We start from the raw sequence: 26465 nt of genomic DNA, 5'->3' as shown, positions 1-26465 counted from the left end.
ACACGCACGCAGACACAGACAGTCACGCACACACGCAGACAGACACGCACTCACACACACGCAGCAATCTAATCCGGGAAGAAGAAAAAACTATAAACTCCAAACACACACGTTTAATATGCAAATACACACTGAGCATGGTGTTCCATTGTTCATAAAGAAGCAGGAGAGTGGTGGGGGGGGACCCTGTGATGAGAGATTCACCGCAGCACTGTTAAGATAGGGAATACGACCACAAAAATAATGTTTTCTCCCCTTCTGATCAATTTTTAATTTGGCCTGTGCAGGCGAGCTCTTCCCGGGTCTGGGCTGGTAATAATTGGGTTTTATTGACAGCTGCTGTCCCACGGGAGGCTATTTAAAAGAGGTTTAACCCCAGAGCAAGTCTCTGCCTCTGCTGCCTTTGATGGCGTCAAGTGCATTGATTTTTACTGCAGGAAACGCTGCACATTCCACCTGGAGATATGGGACCCATGTAGGGCCTCAATTACAAGGCCAGCTCAGACCAGCCCATCTTCTGACCCCTTCACGCAGGGCACAGCACACTCCTTCGATGCTACCCTGCCGGAACCCCAGAGAGCCTTGATAACCCGACCCCTAAACACACATGCCCTTCTTGTACATGCATACATACATCATAACCTAACCCCCAAAGGCCAGCTTCCACCATGATCACCAGATGAGAGGAAAAACGCCCTAAGATTTAGACACAAGCAACGTACACTGCTATTTAATGCAGAGAGCAGTCAGAGAACACACACACACACACACACACACAGGAGAGCTCAGGGCTAGGGGGTAAAATGAGGGGAATTGAGGAGAAAACGGGGAGGAGGGAGAGTAGTAGGAGAGAGCGAGATCGAGCTGCTGGTATACAGTATCACAAAGCGATGAAGTCGAGAAGCAAATTTGGAAAAAGACATCAATCCAGCAAAAAAACAAAAAAAAAAGAGCAACATGACAGAAATGAAACAAGATTCCTGTGTTTGAGTTCAGCCCGCTTCCCTGCCCCCTTTCAGCCTCCCATTGAAATTCTGGGCAGATACAAACCCCAAGGCTTTTGACACACTTTTGAAAACACCACACCCCCTCTTTCTTTCCAGCAAGTCTCCAGTGCCGAGCCTAACTGACTAGAAAGAGCAAGGAGGGGGCGGGGTGGGAGGAGGGTGTATAGATCCTGTTTTTTATTAAATACTTTATTTTCAATGAAATGCAATTGCTTGTTTTTTTCCGAGGGGGGTTTCAAGGCTTTTTCCTTTCTTACTCTGCGTGTGTGTGTGGAGCAGGAGTGAGGGGTTGACTTAAGGGGGTTGTTGGGCGTGGGGGTGCACTGCAGGGAGAAAGGGGGCGTCGTGATTGGGACCAGGGGGGGGTTTAGAGGTAGGGGTCAAAGATACATTCAAAACCAATCAGGAAAAAAAACAGATATGTTAAAAATATGGATTGGGAGAGGGAATGTGTGGGGATTAAAAAAGTAAGAAAAAGAGGTGCATGGTTGAGGCTACAGCAGAGTTCCCATATGTATTGCTGCTGTCAAATGCTCTTTTTCCCTCACTTCTGCGCTCCAAACACCACTGGGCGAGAGCAGCTTCCAACCCCAGCCAGGTCACCTGTAATTCAACGTCCATCCATGTCTGAGGACGTCGGGAGACAACGTGGAAACTGGCCACTAGGGGCAACCGTGAGCGCTATCACCTTCAAATTGGTAATCCAGTGATAGGAAGTTGTTTTTGAGATCTTTTGTTTTGAGCGTATCCCAAATCTGAACCCTAACCGTAACCAGATTTCTGAGTTTATGCCTAAACTTACACACTTTGCCATTTGGAACGTGGATGAATGTCTAATGCTGATACGAGACTGTGAGAGCTAGTTGTCCTAACCACAATCCCTCCATCCATACCACAGACCTAGGTAGCCTACTAGCAAGCTTAAAGAGTGGTGTGTGTGTGTGTGTGTGTGTGTGTGTGTGTGTGTGTGTGTGTGTGTGTGTGTGTGTGTTAGGCTTGGGCGGTATACAGCATATACAGTTGAAGTCGGAAGTTTACATACACTTAGGTTGGTGTCATTAAAACTCGTTTTTCAACCACTCCGCAAATTTCTTGTTAACTAACTATAGTTTTGGCAAGTCGGTTAGGACATTACTTTGTGCATGACACAAGTAATTTTTCCAACAATTGTTTACAGACAGATTATTTCATTTAGAATTCACTGTATCACAATTCCAGTGGGTCAGAAGTTTACATACACTAAGTTGACTGTGCCTTTAAAAAGCTTTAAATTCCAGAAAATGATGTCATGGCTTTAGAAGCTTCTGATAGGCTAATTGACATGATTTAAGTCAATTGGAGGTGTACCTGTGAATGTATTTCAAGGCCTACCTTCAAACTTAGTGCCTCTTTGCATGACATCACGGGAAAATCAAAAGAAATCAGCCAAGTCTGGTTCATCCTTGGGAGCAATTTCCAAATGCACGAAGGTACCACGTTCAGCTGTACTAACAATAGTACGCAGGTATAAACACCATGGGACCACGCAGCCATCATACAGCTCAGGAAGGAGATGCATTCCGTCTCCTAGAGATGAACGTACTTTGGTACGAAAAGTGCAAATCAATTCCAGAACAACAGTATCTATATCCACAGTAAAACGAGCCCTATATCGACATAACCTGAAAGGCTGCTCAGCAAGGAAGAAGCCACTGCTCAAAAACTGTCATAAAAAAGCCAGACTACGGTTTGCCACTGCACATGGGGACAAAGATTGACTTTTTTGGAGAAATGTCCTCTGGTCTGATGAAACAAAAATACAACTGTTTGGCCATCTCAAGACATCAGTCAGTTGTGGAAAAATGGCTTAAGGACAACAAAGTCAAGGTATTGGAGTGGCCATCACAAAGCCCTAACCTCAATCCTATAGAACATTTGTGGGCAGAACTGAAAAAGAGTATGCGAACAAGGAGGCCTACAAACCTGACTCAGTTACACCAGGTCTGTCATGAGGAATGGGCCAAAATTCACCCAACTTATTGCGGGAAGCTTGTGGAAGGCTACGCAAAATGCTAGACCCAAGTTAAAATATTTTAATGGCTATGCTACCAAATTCTAATTGAGTGTATGTAAACTTCTGACCCACTGGGAATGTGATGAAGGAAATAAATAAAAGCTGAAATAAAGCATTCTCTCTTCCCACTATACTGACATTTCACATTCTTAAAATAAAGTGGTGACCCTAACTGACCTAAAACAGGGCATTTTTACGAGGATTAAATGTCAGGAATTGTGAAAAACTGAGTTTAAATGTATTTGGCTAAGGCGTACGTAAAACTTCCGACTTCAACTGTATCCTGGGATGATTTTAGGAGATAAAGCAGATCGCCTTCTTCATTTCATCCATCATATTCTTTTTCATTACGAAGCTTACAGGTAGTCCCGTCACATGGTGTGTGTTTACAAGCACACAATGATGAGGGAGAGTCAGTCACCGTTGTGCATCACCCAACAGGTGGTTTAGTTACAGTATGGGATTCACAACTAAATGTTTGCCAGCTAGATATCTTCTAACTATTATTAAGTTAAACGGTCTAAAATGTTCTAAATGATCTGCAGTTATGCATTTGGTTTAGCTTCTTGCAAAATCAAAATCTCCTGGATCAAGAGCCTTGCGGTCTTATATTTGTTTTGTGCGTGTAACTGGGAGTAGCAGTTTTGAGTTACTTGTGTAACTTTGCGAGCTGGAATGTCTGTCCTGCAAAAAAGTTTCTATCAGACACTGTATAAAATGTTCGCTATGCGCTCATTAGCATTTAGCTAGCATTCCCTATGGGATTTAACATGTACTTGTTAGCATTGCTAACCTTCAGATTACAGATGCTCAGTGGGGTTTGAAATTGCGGCCCTTGTGTTCAGTGCCGGTATTACCGAATACCCTAGGATGACACAAGGTTGGTATGAAGGTATGGCAATCTGGATACCGCCAAAGCCTAGTTTGTGTGTACATGTGGGCGTGTGTTTGCCTAGTTGCGTGTTATCCTGAATATTGCAGACAGTATGTGACAGCATTTCCTATCGCTCCCCTTCAACCATGAATGACAGTGTTTGTGTACTGCACCAATCCACTCACAATCCCAGGTGACTACTAAAACCCAGCACTGCTAAACACATCCTGCCCACATCCTCTTCTCTCTTCTCTCTTCCTCTATTCTTTCTTTCCCCTTTCCCTCTCTTACCACTGGTCGGTTGTCCTCTTTTCTACCTTCCTTCCTTCCTTCCCCTTGCTCTCCCTCTTGCTCTTTCTCTCTCAAAATACAGCCTTGACAGGGCCAGAAGGTAATGATACAGCTGCCATGACGCAACAAGCAGACCTGTCCACTGTCAAGAATTGAAATCATGAAGGAATAAGCTGTCATTAAGAGGGCCTCTCCCTGCAGTGGAGCTGTCAGCCCGGCTGCCTCCCTCCACCCCTCTTCTCCTCTCCTGCCTCCCGACTCTGCCTGTGCTGCCACTGGGGCCCGCGCTGGAGTGGGCTCCCCTCGCCTGTCACTTTACAGCCAGGCTCTGGGAATAGCGCCATTTCCACACCATCCGCAACAACTGTGCCGAGTCTGAGGGAGAGTGGTGTGAGTGGTGGAGTGTGTGTGTGTGTGTGTGTTCGTGCATGTTCTGTGTGTGTGTGTGTGTTTGTATGGATACATGTGTCTCTGTGTGCGAGTATGGATACATGCGCCTGTGTGTGTGTGTGTGTGTAGCATAGTGTACTCACACATACAATATCAGAGTAGTCATAAACGGCAAGGTATAGCTGTCATATATAGCTGGTATAGCTGTCATAACTGGGCGTCGATTGTTTTGAAACCACACACTCAGGCATTGCTTATTTAATTGTCATAGTCTTGGCGACAGTGTGATAGCTTGTCATAGACGTAGGTACTGCATACTTGTTATCCATAGTGGACGCTAGGGCTAGTCGTTTTCACTGTGGCTACTGATATAGCCTAAAGGTTGGCGTCCCAGAATTAAGTGTGTTTTGAGTAAGGCAGATCTGATGGTGAGAGCCAGGGAAGGTTGCCCTCAGATTCACCCCTGATGGGGAGAGGCACATGCCCGGTCAAGGGGAGGGGGGCGTCTGGGGTCTGATTAACCAGCGCAAACTCCTTTTCCCACAATCCACGGCTTTGCCAGTACAGATCCCATTGGACAGGAGGCCGGGGCTAAGTGTGGCTTCAAAGGAGGACGGAGAGGAATGAAAAGTGGGGTTTTTCTACCGCTGACATATACATGGTGTGAATTCCCCCTCTGCCTGGCGATATGGCTGCTCGTGTGTGTGGGTGCATCCGTGTGGGGGGGGGCATGTTTGGGGGGTGAATGAATTGTATCCTGCCGGAATGGCCTTTGTTAGAAAACAGTATAACAGTTTATTATAGCAGAGCACCATTCTGGAATGGTTACCACATAAGGAGAGGGAACACCTATATCAGTCCCGACTACACTTTAGCCTCCTCAGACAGTACACACTCCACCGTTCAATATCCTGGACACGACAGCTCTCTGTGGCTGTACAGCTCTCCAAGAGAGGAGTCTTCCGGACAGGAAAGGGGAGAAAATGAGAGAAGAGTGGAGGACATGATGAATCTGCAGCGGGAGGTTCCACTTGATCTCCTGGTCGGCCATGCGTTAATCAGCGCACCTGAGATGAGAGGCGGAGATAAACGTCTCCTCGTAGAGCCGGGCTAGAGCTACCACTCGGGTCGTCAGAGAGGGAACTGTCGGTCTGCCTCGCTTCCGCTTTTCCTAACCACGTAACCAGAGTTTTTCCCTGGTCTGGTCATAACTCCTGGCTTCCCTCCTAACACCTTTGCAATCTCAGAGGCCTCACCTTGGGTCAGTTGCGCGTTTTCCCTACTAATGGTTAAGGTTGTGATTGGGAGAGGAGGAACTGATCCTAGATCTGTACCTAGGGGGTAATTTCACTAGGAAGCGCCAACAGCAGTGGCTAATAGGTATCCAGCCACATCCCAGTGTAAAGCCAGAGTGGAAGGACTTCCTGTAAATGCCATGATGACCATGTGTCAAAGGCGTAAGGATTACGGCTCCTTGTTTTATCATGATGAATGGACACGGGCTACACTCACAGCGGTCTCTATATCTCGCCTGTCACTTTGCGTCTGAGGAACGCAACTCTCCGGGCAAATGTAATAATAACCAGTCGTACTGTAACACACACACGTCTGCTCCAGTCGCGCTGGCAAATAAACCTGGTCGTCTGCGCAAGTCTTTATGACATTTAGAAGGCGGGAGAGAGGGAGAAAGCAGGGATCTCCCCTAAGTCAATTTGAACGGTGGGACGATTAAATTAGGCAGGTAGCTTAGGCCAGGTTGACAAATGAGCGCTGTGATGAGGGGGGAAATAAGAGTGTGGAGAGCCGGGCTTCCGGGCACGCTGACGCAGTCCTGCGGTACACAAGGGCACGGGGAGAAGAAATGAGAATCTAAATTACACTTCACACAGCATCGGCATCACTGCTCGCGCTAAAACTTCACCTGGGTTTACACATTATGGATGAAAGTCTGTGGAGGAATGTGGCTGCCCTAAAATAGGGGTTTTCATTGGAGAGAGCCCGAACAAAACAATAGAATACCTCTCAGAGAAGGAAGTGAAAGAAGAGACTCGAGGTGGTCTCAAAGCTTCCCCACTCCTAAAGGCCTTTCTTCACTACCCCACATCACTACCATTATTTACAACAACATACTGCTTCCACCCTCCCACCCCCCAACCCAAACCTTGGGTATCTCTAGGGTACATGCTCGTGAAGGAGGGCACGGCCCGGGATGCCTTCCAAGGGTCTTCGAGAGAGAGGGGGTGTGAGAGCGAGACGGAGAGAGGTAGAAAGAGGGAGAGAGAGAGAGAGAGAAAGAGATGCAGAGAGAGAGATAGAGTGTGTTTGTGTGTGCCGTGTTGAGGGGGGAGCCACGCTGATCAGGGAGCACGGTGATGTGAAGCTTCTGCAGACCTGAGGGCTGACCTGCAGCTAAGACTCCACACAGACAGACAGACAGGCAGACAGAGAGAGAGAGATCACAGCCTATAACACTGAACTGCAGCACCACACAGGGGAATACAAAGAGAGAAGGGGGGTGTTGAACAAGATGCATGTACAGAAATAGGCTACAGGCCTGCATACTCTCACAATAACCCGTTTATAAATTGACAAAGTACTTAACACAAATCAAACTGAAACCAAGAAATATATACACCACAGAAACACAGAATCACATGTTCAATGTCCCTTACACACACACACACACACTGCAGCCTAGACTCATCTAAAAAGCCCCGACCAAGCTACAGCCCTAACCAACCAGGCTACCATAGGTCACAAGGCCACACCCAGGTCTGCCATTGACGAAGACAAACAAGACCCATACCTAAACACAATCTGCAGAGCCCACCCCATGGTTACCCCATGGTAACCCCATCCACCCCTACCATCCTAACACCTCTGTACCCCTGGCAGGTTTAAACCCCCCTCCCGCCCCCACAGTGTCACCCGGGTGTGCGGCGCCCCTACCTCCTGGGCACGGGTGATGAAGGGGATCTGTGTTCCTGAGTCAAGGTCTTGGTTGATGATGAGGCGTCGTGCCCACTGGCCGGCCCGGACCACCCCGCAACCCTGGATGAGCACCAGCAACTTGGTAGGGTTGGACATGGCATCAGCACTCAGGTAGATGAAGCTCCTGGGCTCCTCCGCTGTGGCATCCACCTGGTCACATGACACAGTATCATCCTTTCATTAGTGCTGCAATTTGAACAAATATGTCATCAAATTCATTTTCTGAAGTACAGTACTCGGGAAGGCCCTGCTAGCATGTTTTTGGAAGGAAGGTTGGGACGGAGGGTCTGACATCCTCTGTAGTAACGAATAAGTCCAGTGCGTGTGTCCTCAACTGCCCTTGGATGGACGAGGTCCCCAGCGTGCCTAGAGGAATCTCTGAGGAGACACGCACTGTCCATAAAAACCATGGGTGGCAGCTGCAGGAACTTAATCCAAGCAGACAAAGAAAAAGGGGAGGGGGAGAAATCTCAGCCTTTCTTCTCTTTCTTTCTCTTGTTCCCTCCTTCTATACTTGGCCCTGGTTAATCTGCTTAAAATCTGCGGTCACAAGTTCAACTCGAGGCAGGTGGACGGACCCACCACTACCACACACCCACAGAACAGTGCGATATTCCGGCGGAATAATGAGATAAATAGGGCAGGCAGAGTGTAAAAGTGTACAGGTGTAATAAAAAACTGGGTTAGCGCCGTGATTTATAGGTTGTTAGCGCCGTTAACGGCTCCTCCCTGCGCCAGAACAACAGAGGTCGTAAACATTCACTATGAACAGGGAGAGAGAAATGCTAAGAGGAAAAGGACCAATCTTCCTCAGAAACGAAGAGCAACGGGGGTGGGGGGAGTCAAGCCTGTGTTGAATGTTGGGATGAGCAGAGAGCTAGAATGCTAGAATGGTCCAGTAACAGGGAATCAAGTCCCTTTTGAGAGCATTTGAATGCAAAACAGATTAAGCAACAGCTTTTCCTGACTCGGGAGACGACGTGTCACAAATACAGTTTGTTTGTTGAGGTGACACTTTTGGACAAAGACAGAGAAATCAAAAGGCATATTTCCTTCTCATCCGATCCTAGTTTTTTTCCGCGGGACACTCAACATCATAATCATTCTCGGAAGCCGACGCATTTACGTCAACTTTCACATTTAATATCCCCTATAATCTTTAAAGGCCTGAAAGCCTCTGGGTTTTTTTTGTTCACTCGCAAATACTTACCGGCACGATTTCCTTTGTCAGGTTGCACTTTGTCTCCAGCAGTTGGTAAACATAACGAGTGATAATCTGAAAAAAATAAAAAATAATAATCTTTATTCGCAACGAACACAACAACGGCACAGTTTTGCGGTACACACCTCATGTTGATGTCACTTCCAAATCCATGTACAGCAACACATTAAGAACAGCATGCAGCTTGAGTGAGGAATCATGTACTTTTACTTGGTTCGTGTACACAGTGTATAGTCAGTGTATTTGGCCCCTAGACAGACAGGCAGTACTGTATGTGTGAGCTAATTGAAAGTTTGAGTTTATTTTATTTTTTTGCAGGGACCGTGCACATTAATCAATGTTTCAGTAAAAGTGCCGGTTTTAGTGTGTTCGGAGTTGGACGAGCCGCGATCTTGGAGCTCAGAGCAGTATTGAGGGAATGGAAGCCAAGGGAGGAAATCTGTGACACAAGCACCGAGCTGATGCAAGACATGTTTATCCTCCCAGCCACAGCACCGAGGAACTTGTATACAGTGCAATTTCAACCCCAGGACAACGGTTTCATGGTTCAATGACATCAACAACTTTCTTTCTTTTTTTAACCCTGTCTCCTCCCCTTTCTCGCTCTCCCTCCCGTCCGGACTCCTCGGGCAGCTGAAAACACAAGGGCTTTTGTGGCGTCGTTTGGTTTGGAAGCGTTTGAGAGAGGGATGAGGGAGGGGGAGAGGAAAAAACTTTCTGCCGGTCGTGTTTTGGCGTGTTTGTAGCGGATGATGATGATGATGTCTCAGCTGTGGGGGTTTGTGGGGTATTACTGGGGGTGTTTATCAGACGTGCCCAGCCTGGCATGGAGGTGCAGCAATGTGGTCGAGTGGCCCAAGCCGGGTGGGCGAGGATAAGGGGCGTGTGGTGTGGCATTGTGTTGGTGAGGTCTGTGGCGCCTGGGGGACGTCTGCTGTGACCACACGGACAACTGGATAGGTCAGAGTCAGGTCCCTCCCTGTCCTCTGTGTTTGTGTTCGCTTTAGCCGGACTCCCTGGAGCCGCGCAGGAGACCAAGGGGCTGGGAGGGAGAGATGGGGCGCCGTGGAGGCAGAGCGTGTCAGGTCTGAGCCCTGAGACACACAGGAGACCAAGGGGCTGGGAGGGAGAGATGGGGTGCCATGGAGGCAGAGCGTGTCAGGTCTGAGCCCTGAGACACACACAAACTGAGTGACCACTGTCACACTGTTGCCTAGGTACTTCAACCTATTTACATCAGTAGAATACAACATAATACACCCATACGCCAAAACTACTAGATAGCCGTATGGTACGGTCACAGGATCCAGCATTGCACAGAGTTAAACCAATACCTAGAAGTTCAGCATTCAAAGCCCACAGTCTCATCGAAGCAAAGTCAGAGGGAAAAAGCTAAAACCAATCATTATAACCACATGCTCTTTTAAAGCCTAAAGAAAGTCATCGCTGACCTGATTATGTGTCTAAAGAAACACATTATGGACAAATGATGCCGTGAGATACGATTAGGAGGGATTAGCCAATCGCAGGCCTGGCGGACAGGCCAAATGAGATGACAGATTTGACCATTTGACCCGCTAGATGAGGAACGCTCCGAACGCTAAGAGATATAGCTGTGGCTAACATCAGCTAATTCACTGAATGTCAGGCTCCCCGGTGAAGACTAAAATGATTGCAAGGCTCAATATGCAAGTTTTTAATGGCATCAATAACCCAAGCAGGAAATTTCATTTGTGCTACATTATTTGTTCAGTGCCTCAGGTGGCCTGAAAACCATCTGATGTGGAAAAAGAGAAGGAATGGGGAGGTGGGGGAAGTGGACTGGGAGCGCGTGTGTGTGTGTGTGTGTGTGTGTGTGTGTGTGTGTGTACGCCTATGTAGGCAGTGCATGCATGAAGCATTAGTGTAGATGTGCTGTTTCGCGTGTGTCCGTCCGCCGGTACACAGAGGTCTTTGTTCAGGTTGACAGACAGGCCCAGGGTCAGGATTCAGGGGCTTGCTGATTGGAGTCAGATGAGGAAGCACAGCTCTGAGATCAGTATCACTCCAGGCCCGGATGAACGAGAGAGGGAGTCCACACACAAGCCCAAAATAACAAACCCCACAGAGGACTTTTTAATTTATTTTACCCTTATTTATTATTTTACAAGGAAAGATGACTGAGAACACATTCTCATTTACAGCAATGACCTGGGGAATAGTTACAGGGGAGAGGAGGGGAGATGAATGAGCCAATTGGAACCTGGGGATGATTAGGTGACCATGATGGTCTGAGTGACAGCTTGGGAATTTAGACAGGACACCGGGGTTAACACCCCTACTCTTACGATAAGTGCCATGGGATCTTTAGTGACCACAGAGTGTCAGGACACCCGTTTAACGTCCCATCTGAAAGACGTCTCTCGACACAGGGCAACGTCCCTTATTACTGCCCTGGGGTATTTGGAATATTGTTTTGGAGACCGTCCAACACCACTTCCAGCAGCATCTGGTCTCCCATCCAGGGACCGACCAGGAACCATCTTGCTTTGCTTCAGAGGCAAGCCAGCAGAGGGATGCAGGGTGGTATGCTGCTGGCAACATGGTCAACTTAGATGACATGGTTACAGAGTCAAAATATCATATGCTGATGGGAGCTGTTAACCACCACACACACACACACAGAGGCAAAGAAGTGCAAACACACACACACTACAAGAAACGTCACTACTACGAGAAAATGGCTACCATCACCGTGTGGGCCTCAGCCATCTCTCTCTGCAGCCGATCAGCGGCATAAGCTACAGCACTTTGTCACATCATTAACACAGTGTTATTAGTCTTATAATGAAAGGCCTGGCCCTGCAGGTAGTGGAGGAGTGCTAAGTGGTTCTGTCTCTCTCTCTCCCTGGAGCTATGTCTGTCTGGGGCTGGTGCTGCTGAGGTTGATTGTGATAGTGGGGGTGCACTCAACACTGACAGGGATTGGGGACATTTGGCTGATGCCCCCCCCAAAAAAACAGCCCAACTGTCAAATTTAGACGTGCTGCCGGTATTACTTAAACTACTCGCCATGGCAAAAATGACAGCGTGGCCAAGTGTGGCGAGGAAGATGAGGAAGACGCATCTACTCCTGACCCCGTTGAACCTGGGACATCAGTTGGATGGTGTCTCCACATGTCTCTGAAAGCAGCTTTGCGGTCACCACCTCCACATCCCAAGGTCTCCTCTACTCATTATCAAGGCCAGTCGTTTCTCAACAGACCCTTCCGTCTCCCTTTCTCTGGGGGCCTATGTGGTTCATTTTAGGGGAAGTGCTGTGGTGACGTACCCCACGGTGCCCCTGGAACCAGGAGGAGCAGAGAGGAAGGAAGGGTTTACAGGAGGGATCAGTCTTTGGGGGTAATCCTAGGGAGCATGTGTGTGGCGGTGCCAGCTCCCACTGCGGTAGACAGCTGAGATTGGAGGGAGGGAGGGTGGGTGGGTGACTGGCTTTGACCAAGCGCTTTCCACTGAGTGGGCGAGCGATAGGCACCTCTCCTACCCTTCTCCTCTTCTCTCTACTGCCCCCCCCCCAGTTAAGGCCTTAATGAAGACCACTGTGTCGGTAAGTCGATCTGTTTGTAAACTAACCTGGTGGAAAAACCCTCTTCAAACTAACAGGGGAGGGCCTTCCTCAGATAGAGAGGGATGAAAGAGAGAGGGGGGAGGGGGGTTAGAATCCAGACCTCCCACATTGTGTAATGCTCTGATTACTCCAGTCATGCTTGGTCCAGCTGACCTCTCGAGGTGATAAGGAGATGATCCACCGGACATGGGGGTGGGGGGGGAGAGGAGGAGGGGATAGGTGGGAGAGGAGGGGGTGAGTGTTGCCCCAGACAAGGGAGGGGGGAGAGGTGGGGATGAGGGTTACAACTAGATAATGGGGGTGGGGGAAAGGAGGAGAGGAAGGGGTGAGTGTTGCCCCAGACAAGGGAGGTGGGGGGAGAGATGGGGATGAGGGTTACAACTAGGGTTACAAAGCAATCAGTAATTTGCCAAAGTTTCTAGAATCTTCAGCAATTTTGGTAATTAACAGAAAATCTATGGCAATCTATCATAATTTATACTTGGATATTTTTTTGAAACATTTATTCACATATTTTATTCATTTATTTTATCTGTGTCCATATTGTCCATACAGTTATAGTAGCTATACCATATGGTTCAATAGAAAATAGCTTAATTCGTGAAAAAAACACCTAATCAACAATGGCATTATTACCTCTGCAGCTTGTCCAACTATTTACTTTTTTCACAACTGCCACCAACAGTTTGATGCCAGAATATCGACAACAAATACATATTGATAATGTGTACAAAAATATTTCATGCTGAAACCCTGATATTAAACAGAACTGGTATTCACTAAATTGATGGTTGATATTTCAGATAATGTTTTACAGCTTTGTCATTCTCATTTTTATTTAAAAATCATCTAATTCAATAATTTCATATATTTTACATGTGATGATGCCACACAGAGGGACAGAGATAATTACAGACACCTGTGATCATCTGAAATACCCAAAAGGGCCACTAGATGTCTTGTGATGGGTTACATAAAATCCTTGAAAGAAACCAACATTCTGGTAGTTTACTGGTAAACCTCTAAAGTTTCCAGTAAAACACCCTCGCTTTGCAACCCTAGTTACAACTGACATGGAGGGGGGGGGGGTTGAGGGTTACCCCGGGTCTGACCGTAGCTCAAAAGCCCAAACACAGACCACAAGTGGCTTTGGAGCAGGCCTGCCATGCTCTGTCCTGTGGTGGCTAGCGATGTGGCCTTGAGGAATGGGAGAGTGCCCTATTGACTGAAACTGGCTGGTTTAAGTATCGCTCTACCGACTTCCCAAAAAGAGAGAGAGAGAGACAGCGAGGGCACGAGACAGACAGACGGAGAAAGAGCGAGAGACACACACGAGAGCAGGCGGGTCCGGAGCTCTCTCTAAAAGCCACTTATGCAGGGAGGAGGCACACGGCGACGATATCAAAGCTGTTTACATAATGAAAGTGAGGAGAGCTCGGCATGGTTACAGTGACAGGGCCCGGGGAAAGAAATGCTTCTGCTTTACGGAAGAATAGAAAAAGATGAAGAAAATCCCCAAACAACAACAAAAAGACAACGGCAGCAGTAAAGCAAAGCTACAGGAGAAGACAGCAAAAGGAAGAATGGTGTTTATTTTAAGGGTTGGCTTGTCTAACATCAGGCTGAGATTTAAAATAGAGTCAATTGTTGTCTTACTTCAGCCCCCTCCCGCCTCGTCTTTTTATCAGTGGGGTATATGGAAGAACAAAGCTGATGCACTCCCAAAGCAATTCCCACAAGGTCCCTGTGTTGTGTCTGCCTGTATCTGGGGGAAGTTTGTTCTCCGGAGAGAGGGAGGGAGAGGGAGAGGGGGGGTGTCTGCATGGAGGCTCATCTCACTTCCTCTCCCTCTCCCCCTCCTCTCAGGCTACGCACTGTGCCGCGCTGCACTCCTTAATGGCAGTCTAATGACCACCTCAGGTGTTACCTCAGAAGCCGGCCGAGGGATAATTCACTTTCAAAGTACGGCGCCGTGGCTGCCTGTGCTTAGGCTCTCCTCCCTCCCTTCCCCACCTACCCTCCCTCTCTACCAGCCGCGCCGTGGGGTTCGAGGAGTGATGAGATGCGATAAATCAAGAGAGACAGCTGCCATTTTGCTCCTCTTTAGAGGGATCCTCTTAACTTCCAAAACAAAACGTCCGTGACTGATAGGGGTGTGTGGGCTCGCCGTTGCCATCGCACGCCCTGCTTCCCCATCTCGCTCACGGGTATACAGTAGAGCAGAGGCCTACCGCTTCCTCCCCAGGTGGGTGAAGGTGTCTGTTTCATCATTACACATCAGTTCTACACTCCTTTGAAAAGGTAACATGACCATACTCGTGACGATATAAAACACCAGATTGCGGATTAAATCAGCATGTACTGTTCATACGATCAATTCAACTGCATGTACAGCACACACAGGACCCGCTGGTGTTAACTAGTAGCTTTGAGCTCGTCTTCGCAAAACTGGCTCTACTGTATAAAGGGCTGAGCCAACAATACACACGGCAGAGGGAGAGAGAGAGCGAAACACACAAAGAGAGAGAGATCTTCACAATACAGCCATCTGGCTGGGCCCAGGTTCATTAGAATATTGTGTGTGTGTGTGTGTCATTCCACAGATGCAGGGAGGTGGGGAGAAAAATCCTCATTTATTAACAGCTTAATTCAGCTCCATCTGGGCCTGGCATCATGCTTGTCATCTATCAGGGGGAACTATCACTTACAGCAACAATTACACTTTCACTGAGCCCTACAGGGCCCAGGTCACCCTGATTCTACACACACAGGCATGCAAGAACGCACACCAAAACACACACATAACCGCAAAGGTAATCCTGGAACACACACACACACACACTCACGAACAATAGCTTATGAAGAACTGCAGAAGTGTGCGTGCATGCATGCACGCACACACACACACACACACACACACACTTACTGAAATAGACAGACACAGCTCCAAGGGGTACTAGATAGCGTTCAATGATGCAGATCAAACAATGATCTCTCATTCGTGTGTGTGTGTGTGTGTGTGTGTGTAGCGGGTTCGGCTAAGACAATAGTGGGAAATATTAACACGGGGAGAAGGTGGATCGGCTGACTGAGCACGAGGCAGGCGTTTCAATTTCCCCCGCAGCCCCCAGAGGCCCCCCCACACACACACACACACACACACGCAGTAAGTTAATGCCTCCATCTCTCTCTGTTTTCCAGTCAATATCAACACAGAACGGGTGAGGCTGAGGGGAAGGGGATCGCTCTGCTGGGCTTCAACTAGCTTCAGTTCACTACCAGGTTGTGGTTCACTCAACGGTCAAATAAAATACATCTCCTTTGAAACAACGATCAGCACTAAATGACGATCGGAATGTAACTAGCATACCGTCCCCCGCCGTGCCTGTGTGTGCAGCGTAGCCTGGCGCTGCGTAGCGATGCTGCCTGGGTTCCTGTCGTACTAATGGAGACGTCAGAGCGGGGATGCTCTTGCCCCTGTTCCCTGGCCGATGGAGGCTTTTTCATGCATTAGGTTTAATCTGGCTGACAACATGCAGAGAAGACCAGGGCTTTCACACACGCCACTCACACAGATACCAGAACAAACAGCCTTTAATCGCTGTACAAGGTCTTATCCAAACAGGGAGAACAGATGTGACGCTTCTGCCGCTCACACACGCGCGCACACACACACACCCCCACGTACCCACAGGGATCGACACAATAGCAGTTTATTCAACAAACAGCACCTTAAAATATTGGCTTCGTGAGGCTGGTATTCAGAGGTTTTCAAACAACTCAATTCAATATGCTAATTCACCACAAACTGGGACATCATAAAAACCCGTTCTTGCAGAGTACAGTGAAGGATTTGTGCTCCTTGGAAAGATCTCCGCATTTAGCTGTAAAATATATAAATAAAATGAGAATAATTATTAAAATCTGGGCCCACAATGCAATGCCCCTGCATTCAACCCCAGCTGCGAATCTTTCCTCCATGCCGGCCATCGAGACATCGTCCGCCCATTCAGACGAGGCTGAAGTGCAAATTGGACATCTGGTGCTGTGATGCCTCTCACAATGTGGCCGCCATTTCTCCCTAGCACTGCACTGTCATAGCTAGCTCTGCTCTCAAGACTGGCAGGGCCACCGAAGAGAGGGAGGGAGGGAGAGCGAGAGAGACAGAGGCAGAGAGAGACAGAGAGAGTGAGGGAAAGACACAGAGAGAGAGAGACAGAAAGAGAGAGATGATGCTAGCCCCCACCCGTGCGGGTTGAGTGGGTGCTCTCTTGCTCATACACCCCCAACCCCAGGGACAGTCATGGAAGGGCATAGCATCTCCTTGCTTCCCTTTCCACCCCTGCACAATGCATATTGGGTAGATCAACCAATCGCCTTGGAGTGGGTGCACGAGGGCATGCATGCTTCAGGACGGTCATTGTTGTGAACAAGGGCTCTCAGCTGCCGGATTTTTTTGCGCTCACCTCTAAACCTTGAATTACCCAAGGCCTGATCACTCTCACACACACATACAGGACTCCTAACCAGCAAAAGCCACGCAACTCTCTGTAACTCTACTCCAATATCTCGTTATCACCGCTAGCTTCACCATCGGCAAAGCCTTTACGTTCTCAATGAACGAGACGCCGCCTCTTTTAAACCACAGAATGTCAACACCGTATTAGCTCCGTAACGAATTAACTAAACGTCTGGGCCTGCGCCTGATGTCTTGAGTTCAGGAAGTTTAAATGACTGTGTTCTCGGGACTACTCCAATCCGCACGACCAAAATGTTTGCTTCCAGCGTTTCAGATGCTGGCGAGATACCAGCAGGAGAAAGGGAGCCTTCAACAAAAGGCTAGTTCACAAAGGACGTACCTGGATTAGAAATGAAACACACAGGTAATCCCACCAAAGAGTCCATCTTTCACTTTGAACTTGAAAGGACGCAGGGAACAATTAAAAGCAAAATAGCAGGGTTGCAAATGAAACTAAATGTTTACCAAAGAAAAGCACTGGTTTGGGATTAGCTCAGGCATATTGCATGGGTTGAGATGGAGCGAAGGCAAAGGGAACTTTTGGGTGAGGTGTGACAGTGTGATGGGTACATCGCACGTCAGTCAGTGCGTCAGTCCCGTCCGTCTGTCAGGGGCTAACCTAGCCTTCAGGCTGGTAAACCTGACAAACGGATATCAAATACAATTGTATTGGTCACTTACACATCTTTAGCAGGCGTTATTGCAGGTGTCGCGATATACAGTATGTAGGCCTACATTGTGTGACATATGAGCTCTGTGCAGCAGCGTCTCCGTATACCAGAATACTTACCGACTCTGTAGGGGACACACACACACACACACACACACACACACCTGCTAGAGCAGTGAAAGTGTTGAGGGCCTGGTGGGATTAAGGATGTTTTGAATGTGAAGGTGTAAACAGCAAGAACGCTGAGCCAGTTATAAATCAGGGCTTGATCACTCAAAACAACACAACACACACACACACACACAAAGACGGGCGTCCACCACTGCTGCCAAGGAGGATCCAGCACGTCCTGCCAACCACCGTGCCCACAAACACACATCACTCTCAAGAGATGTGCCAGGCAGAGCCAAACAGAAGACAACTCCGAGAAATAAAAGAACACACACAGTCATGTGACATGGTGTGTGCGTGGTGCGTTCAATACCGCTCTGAATCAAATGAGAATTATTCGATCTGGGGAGCACAGATACAACAAAATCAACATCAAAGTTTTGCCCTTAATAATAAAAAATGGCAGGGATCTATTCTCTCATTTACTGATTCAAATTCAGGGATCCATTGCTTTCCTCTTCCGTGTTGTTGTAATGAACTTCCTATCCTAATAGTAAACCGGACATTTTTCAGAAAAAACAAAAGTAAAAAATGACAATATGACGTACGCCCTGATGATCGATAGACAGAGGTAGAGAGGGATGACGACTGGGGATGAGCAGCAACAGTACCTACCTCTCCCAGGGCCTCGTAGCGTTTCTGGTTCCACCTGTGGAGATCCTCCCGGGCGTTGAACGCATACGCCTCGCCCGTCGTGGTGTGTCTCAACCTGCCCTCTGATAGGCAGACAGACCGAGGGAGAGAGGCACAGAGAGACAGACAGAGACCGACAGAGGGACAAACAGAGAGACGCACAGACAGGAACCGACAGGTAGACAGGAAGATAGACAGACAGACAGACAGACAGACAGACAAACAGAGCGACGTACAGACAGGAACCGACAGGTAGACAGGAAGATAGATAGACAGACAAAGACAGACAGAGGGACAAACAGAGAGACGTACAGACAGGAACCGACGGGTAGACAGGAAGATAGACCGTGATCGACAGACAGAGACAGACAGACAGACAGAGACAGGAAGATAGACCGTGATCGACAGACAGAGACAGAAAGACAGACAGACAGACAAAGAGAAAGATGGAAGGACAGACAGAAACAAAGTTAATCGAGGCCAATCATTGAGACTGTTTGAAACCCTGTCCAGGGGGGAGAAGTGGGGAAACTTCTTTCAGTATCTCAAGTGTTTCTGTGCCGGTGTAGGGGTCAATCTAGCAAACAAATTGGAACATAACTTACAAATTGAAAAATCCTCGGAGAAAATAGCAGGCAGTTTCAAATTCATGGGCTGACTATCAATCAATCCCAGTAGCCATTCAAAATGGAACCGGCCTCAACTATAAGCGTTCAACTGTGTTTGGAACATGCATGGCCGAAGGGTCTGGAAGGAAAACGCTGGACCAATTCCTCAGGTTCCCGAAAGTAAGGGAAAACTAAAATGCTGTTCAAACCGACTGCCGCTTAATTATGTCAGGAAAGCTAATGATAGTGTGAGGCGTGGAGCAGCGGTAGGAGAGGGGGAAAAAATCTGGTGTTAGGTTTCTACCTCCGTACGGACATGCTGAAGTAGTTCCGCCCTGTCAAAAGAAGCAAACTAGCTTTGACCTTCCATTCAAACTGAGCCCCATGCTTTTCTGCGCCTCTCTCCTCCACGCAATTAAAAGCGTTTGTGGCTTTGCCCCCCCCATCTGGCAGGTACAAGGCCCGGGGATACGGAGCGCTCTTTCCAGTCACGAGTCCAACGGCCTTCTGGGACGTCTGGCAGCTCAGGCCCAGACAGCAGGTGTGGCGTCAACTCTCTATCCTTCTCATTCCTTCTTTATCTCTCGCTCTCTCCCTTTTTTTCTCCTCGGCCTGGCCTCGTCACATTTCTCTGTAGCCACATCCACCTGAGATGTGAGGAGGAGAGAGAGAGAGAGAACACCACAACTGTACCCCACGCTGCCTTTGAGGCTGGGCTTTGAATGGCAGCCAATCAGCATTCACTCTTATTGACCCTGGCAACTCCAATGCCACCGCTCTCTACCAGGCCTAGCCAAGCGGGGAGTGACTGGGTGCAGTGTATGTGCATTAGGAGTTACATTACGGGCAAAAGTGGTTGAATCATTGGGTGGAAACTAGGGATACAAACACAAATTCATAGTTTACAGGGGAGAACTTTTTAACACCTGTGTTTATTTTCATAGCCCAGGATCATTTTACAATAACAGCCAAATGAGGAACAAGCAGAGAATAATGTGATGAGGGAGAGAGCAATTCAAGACTAGTAGCTTTTTCATGCTAAACAATTATCCCTGCGTCGGTTTAATGCCTCCAAATACAGAGGTTTACAATGAGGCCATCTATCCTTCCGTTGACACGGCAACATAAAGCAAAAAACAGTGTTCAATTTAATTGTGACCTCTTAACGACTGCAAAACGCATAACGCTGAAAAACTCAAAAGTACACAACCCAAATAGCCGGAGGGTCTCATACTTTCTCAATTATTCCGCGACGGCAAACCCCAACCCCCTAAAAAATGCATCACGTTAAGATAAAAGATTGCATAAGCATTTTCATCTCTCCCTAAATTGCACCACTTTACAACCGGGTATCGTGTGATAAATCTTACACTGCTTACTCGCCCGACCTTACAACATTTTGCTTTCATCGTTAGCTGTTAGACAACATTTAGCACCGAAAAGCCAGTTTGTCAACACGGAGAACTAATAGCTAGCTTGTGCCTAAGAGATGTGCACCGGGGGGGGGGGGGGTCGGTTTAAAAGGCGCCCGCAGAAATGTACCTTGAAGAAATCAATTATACATTCACGGTGGAGAGAGGAGAGATCTACTAAACAACGGTGTATGTGTGTGTGTGTGCACGTGTGTGTGTGTGTGTGTGTGTGCACGTGTGTGTGCACGCGCGCATACGTGCTTGTGTGTATACGAGAGTTCAGCTCCATCGCCTCCACAACACGGCCTCTCAGAGGATTATGTTTCCGCAACTTTTCTCCCCTTTTCTAGCATAATTAGCATGCCGTTCTCGATTTTGGCGCTTAATTAGGTGTACATAACCTTGGATTTCCAGTAATGAAAAACCGGAGGGCTACTGTGATGAAGCCATCATCTTTATAATTAAGATACCTGTATCAACTGTACACAGCCTCCTATATATTCATTTCATTTCATGGTCATATTTCTTTTTACACTACATAGACGTAGGCTAACTTTGCTGCTGGAGTGAAGAATACCGTACAGTCATGGCAGCGCTGAGCCGGAGGGACTTTAGTTTGAATAGAAATTATATTCTTGGAGAGGAGAGTGAAGAAAGACACCCAGGCAGGCTCCTCAGAAGTGGCAGCCCGGGCCTGTTCTTAGGCCAGGTTATGCAAATCCTCCGTCAGATTGAGCGCAAGGCTGAGTAGGTTACTGACAGGCCGTATAGTACACAACATGTCCTCAGCCACAGTACAGCCACACAGTCAGCAGAGACTGTGACAGAGAGAGAGACTGTGACAGAGAGAGGAGAGAGAGAGCAGTGCAGGAGAAAGAAAGGAGGAGGGGGAGAGGCCACTGGGGGAATATTAAGAGCCAAACACACCAGGCCTCCACCTGGGATAGAATAATCCATACATACAGAATATAAATGATATGACTTACGCTCGTTGAAGGCATACTCAAACTCTTCAAGCGTCTTGGGGAAATTGAGCGGAGGTTCGTCCTTCTTCATGAGTTCGTCCAGGTCTATCCTGGACAACAGGTCTGGGCCAGGTGTGGGGAGGGACACAAAAAATCTATATTAGCTACTTTTGCACTTAGCCTTGCTAAAACACAGAGGGCGGCCTTTTCGTGGTGCAAAATCACGGTGCAAAGTGCAAAAAAATACCATAAATCTCAATCTATTAGCATGATTTAATTTGACATTTTTTCTTCAACAATGTGTCATATAAGGAGTCATACACATTGTTTTAAATTAAATCACACTGCGAGATTGTGGTTTACAGTGGTTTTCCGCACTTAGCACAATGATTTTGCAACACGAACATGTTGAATCAAAGGCAGTCATACAGAATATACGCCTAGCTTCATCTCATCTCTTGCTTAATGTTTGTTCGTTTTTTATGGATCCCAGGACTCCCAGGGGCCATACTTGTGAACATTTGCTTAGACCATGGCTTAAACCATTAGTCTAAAATGGCTAGCTGCTAGCTTTTCTCACAGGTCAACCTGGCCAAATTACCCACGATGCTGAGGACCCCCAGCTGAGCAGACAATTATCCGGTAACAATATGACAAATCAACCCATCAGAGACCTTAAAAAGTAGAGCCCCCATCCAATTGTATTTGTTCAACAGGTCAAATTGGCCACCAGAAAAGCAGATTGTTAAACCAGCCAACTGCTTGGTTTCATTTCTTACCCACAGTCTAAGTGAAGTGTGCCAATATATTGTTGCATGATGCTTCCTTGACTAGGCTACGGTTTCCGCATACATGACAAAATTACACAGGTTTTGCACATCCATTTAACACGCATCCATGCACTGAAAAAGACTAGGAGATTTATATAACACCTAACTTTGCATTCAGACATCGCACAAGTCAAAGACTCTCGCGGTGTGGTCAAATAGCAGTCATACTGCTAGCCTGGAGTGGTAGTGTGACCCATTAAAGTAATCTACTCCATGGTGTTGGCATATGGTGGCTTTGAGTTAGAATCCCATTTGGGTCAAGATAATTTTTAAAAGGAGAAAACCCTCCATTGCTGGTCCTCAATTGAAATAGAGCAAATGTGACGAAGTAGCCGGTTATCAAGACCCATTTAAAACCTTAAAGTGTCATTTTGCCTATATTCATTGTGGTGACTGATTTTTCTGTATTAGACCTATCCATAGCCTGTGTTTTGGTCTGAGCGTTGCCTGCACTTCGATTCACAGTACAACCACAAAATAGCTATTTAAACCGACGTTTGGCTATCGTGTCCAAAAAAAGGGTGTCGATATAGGTGTACACTAGCACAGCTAAAAACACATCCATGACAATGAAGAACGCTCTGTTCTTGATCGGAATGTCTATATAGGCTAGGCCAGTCAGTCGATAGCATGTTACAAAATTGACAGGAAAGCACAATCAAATGATGTCTTTTACTGCATTGGTGTGGTGGGAAAAGTACCCAATTGTCATACTTAAGTGACTGTCACTTAACATACTGTGATAATTGTTGCTGAGGGGACCATCTTGGTTGAACAGACTGTAACTAATTAAAAAAGGCTAGGTATTCAGTGCTATTGTAGTGTTTCCTCTCATTATAGAATCATAATATACACTATCCCTAATTGGGCCTATTACAAAAGGAAACAAAACCTAGGCTATTGGACGTGGTTAGCGGTCATAACAACAACAAAACACTGATTGCTACATACCTTTTTTGACTTTTACATTAGCAATACCCTTCGAATAATATAACTTATGCCTCATGAGCTTAGTTCAACTTACCCCACCAGAACCCAAAATATAATCTTGTTAACTCCATTATTGTTTGTTAACAAAGAAACGTAAACACACCGTATAGCCTCAAAACATGGTTAAAACCATCATTTTGATATCAGGGACGTCCTTGCACCCATAGCGCTGTATGAATTATTATTTTTTGCCCGATTCCCAAATACGTTTTTCTCCTTTTTTGTTTTCCAGGTCTTGGGGAAAACATTTTTTATTTTTTATACTTATACTTATTTAATAGAAAAACAACCAAATTGTATGTTCTAAGTCCATAAAAATGCTTAAACCACATCAGACCACTTTGAGATCTGGAAAATAAATCGAACACATTTGGATTTTGGGGTGTAGTTACCCTTTTACTGCCATTGTTTTTGATTAGTGGTGTTTCTGCAGAGCTCATATAACTGCAGAGTTTGCAAAACAAATGGCCACTGGATTGATGCAAATAATCATGATATCATTCTGCCAGGTAGGCATACGCTACTTGGTAGTTAAAATATAACCAGGTTACAATCAGCATCATTGCTAACGGCTACAGAAAGTGTAGACATGCATGCGTGCGCACACACAGAAATAAGCTTTTTGTGCTTATAGAACATTTCTGGGATATTTTATTTTATCTCATGAAACATGGGAACAACACTTTATATGTTGTGTTTGTATTTTTGTTCAGTTTAAGTTCAATAAATGTAGTTTTCCTACGACGTTCAATAGATTTTTGAATATTGTTGAATTCCGTGATTCCGTCCGCGTTCTTCACAATGCAGACTTCATAGGGCCTTAAGAGTGGTTACAATACTCCAGCCCCATCCCTCAGCTGTTTACCAAAACGGAGGTGGGGTTCTTGCTTTGTTATTGTTTGAACTACAAATTGCCCCTTTAATAGTCTCCCGATCTGTTCCATATAAATGGTTGGTGTTTAGCCTTTATAAGGAAAAACATCCTAAATAGGCCTAGGCTTTACCAGTCAACTCAAACATGGCTATGTGTGTCCCATCTTTACTGGAAACTGTAGGAAAGAAAGCAGTTGTTGAGGAGAACATCTCTAACCGATAGGCTTCAGCCTAAGAGAGCAAACACATTTCTCCCTTTAGCAGGATCAGACTAAAGTCATTCCTACTCTAATAGACTAAAGTCCCCTCTGCAAACAAATGTTGATGCAAACAGTAGGCCTAGCTGACAGACAGGAGCAGGCTGAAGATAGTTATGATGAACCCACCTCCACAACTTACCCTTTTCACAAGTGTCCATTCACCCCGATAACACACAATACCTTGGACACAAGTTTACTCGTTTATCAATTACTTTCAAGCTGTGGGTGTGCAATGCAAAAGACAACATTTTCAGGGTACTATACACAAACCCCCAGTCACTCATCTGCACAAGGAAGGAAATACCAGTTACCTAGTTGCTCACCTTTCAGGGCAGTAGTTTTCTCTTTATTCTCTTGGCCGGGAATCTGGGCCATAGTTATCCACAAAATGAACAGTATAAAAGTACAGGGTCGAGTAAGCATAGATCTTCTCTTCTTGTGGATCACTGATGGTTTGCGTTACTCTACATGGAAGGGAATAGAAAATGATTGGTTGTTTGCAGAACAGTAGTGAGTTACAATGTACTTTAACAACGAAATTGTTTGTATTGTAGAGGTACATTATAGTGAAGGAAGCACATTCGTTTGTAATAATAGTAACAAGGAATGATTTCACACAGGTATGCAGAAGGCATGGTATCCATCTTGAGTAACGTTAGTTCGCCAGACACATAGAGCAAACCACTTCCCCTTACAATTTCATTTCTTGACACCACTGTTAAGCACACTGCACGGTGCGGTACCATAACGACTATCGTATAGTTATTGCATAGCCTAATTTAATGTGGCTAGGTAATGTGGCCTATTTAGCTAGCGAAACAATTAACATGCAGAAGTGTGCAACTTAGTTAACTAGCTAGCCACCTTAGCTAGCTAAAGTACCAACATACATTGCCTTGCGAAAAACGCGTATGTTATACAAAGCAGGGCGAGCGACTGTCTGGGTCGAAAGACAGACACAGGCAACCCAGATGTATTCATGCACAAAACAACAACCAAACGCTAGGGACTGAGAGTGCATGCATGCCAGCGAAGGCACGTCCAAGAGAGAAGCATTCGTTTCACACGTGTGCACGGCCGAAGTAAAACGCCAGTGAGACGCTACTTTATTTTACAGTCATGCATTTATTTAGCTTCAAACACATACCACCACTACAAGCGAATATCCCAAAAAATAACAATAAGCCAGCACCCCCTGCTTCCTTAAAATGTACAACAACAAAAAAAACAGGAAGGGAATCTCAGAATTGGAAGCTTCCGGGTTACCGAGACAACCACCCGGAAGGAATATTTAAAGGGACAGCTCCACGCTGTTTCACCCACCATGTTTCACATTGGAATAATCAGATGTGTACACATTCGATATACATTCTATTTTCTCATCCTATGCGCCCCCACCACCACCAGCGCATCCCTGCAACACTGTTTTCAAAAGTATAAGCAGTTTTAATCCTCCTAAATAAACATTTTATCCCAAAGGCGGGATAGGTCTACTGTTTGAATAACTATGTGTCCTTACATTTGCTCAGGGATATCAAAGACTCATAACTCCTGGAGAAGCATATTCTCATCCCGAACATTGGAATGAAGCTCTTCTTTGGAATTCCCTCCCGTGTAGACAAAACCAAATCAAAGCTTCCATTCTGTCCTGAGAATAGAGGAGAGAAGCCCATTATGTAAACCCTCAAATCTAACAGGAGCAGTGGCTTAATACATTTCTACACCAATATGAAAATAATGGTTTGCTTTTTGTTATTTTATATTAAATGTAAGCAGCACAGTTTTTCAGATGGAGCAAAATAATAGTTTTGTTGTTGTTAGTATAAGTATTCTACTTGTAGTTCATATACTGTATGTATCCTACTGATCACACATTTGAATGAAACTAGGAAAAACAGCAACATATCTGTCTAGTTGACACGCTATGTATGTGCAGCGGAATAAATAGCAATGTAATGTGATGAAATCATGAAGAAAATATATTTATTATTTTCATGTTTAATTCTGGTAGATTCTGTCTCATCTCATGAATAAGAAAATACAGAAAACCTGGAAACAAAAAGTATCACAAATCACAAATAACAAACTATGCTCTCAGC

At 46.3% G+C, this 26465-nt stretch overlaps 1 protein-coding gene across 4 annotated transcripts in view; it reads right to left on the bottom strand.

Annotated features, from left to right (window-relative positions):
- Window positions 1-25655, bottom strand: part of LOC112263389 (cotranscriptional regulator FAM172A homolog) — a 275706-nt gene extending 250051 nt beyond the window's left edge. For 2 of the 4 annotated variants that reach the window (XM_042330688.1, XM_042330691.1), the window contains exons 1-6: window positions 25514-25655; window positions 24678-24830; window positions 21435-21536; window positions 18411-18511; window positions 8817-8882; window positions 7565-7756 (exon numbers count right to left, since the gene is read on the bottom strand). In XM_042330688.1, coding sequence (XP_042186622.1) covers window positions 7565-7756; window positions 8817-8882; window positions 18411-18511; window positions 21435-21536; window positions 24678-24789 — 573 coding nt within the window. In that variant the 5' untranslated portion in view covers window positions 24790-24830; window positions 25514-25655. The other 2 variants (XM_042330690.1, XM_042330689.1) reach the window with 2 other exon arrangements.
- Between the last annotated feature and the right edge of the window lie 810 nt (window positions 25656-26465).

The sequence above is a fragment of the Oncorhynchus tshawytscha genome, linkage group LG12 (genome assembly GCF_018296145.1).
Source record: "Oncorhynchus tshawytscha isolate Ot180627B linkage group LG12, Otsh_v2.0, whole genome shotgun sequence".
Lineage (NCBI taxonomy): Eukaryota > Metazoa > Chordata > Actinopteri > Salmoniformes > Salmonidae > Oncorhynchus > Oncorhynchus tshawytscha.
Note: the sequence above shows the minus strand (reverse complement) of the source record. Positions and strands in the feature narration are given on the sequence as shown.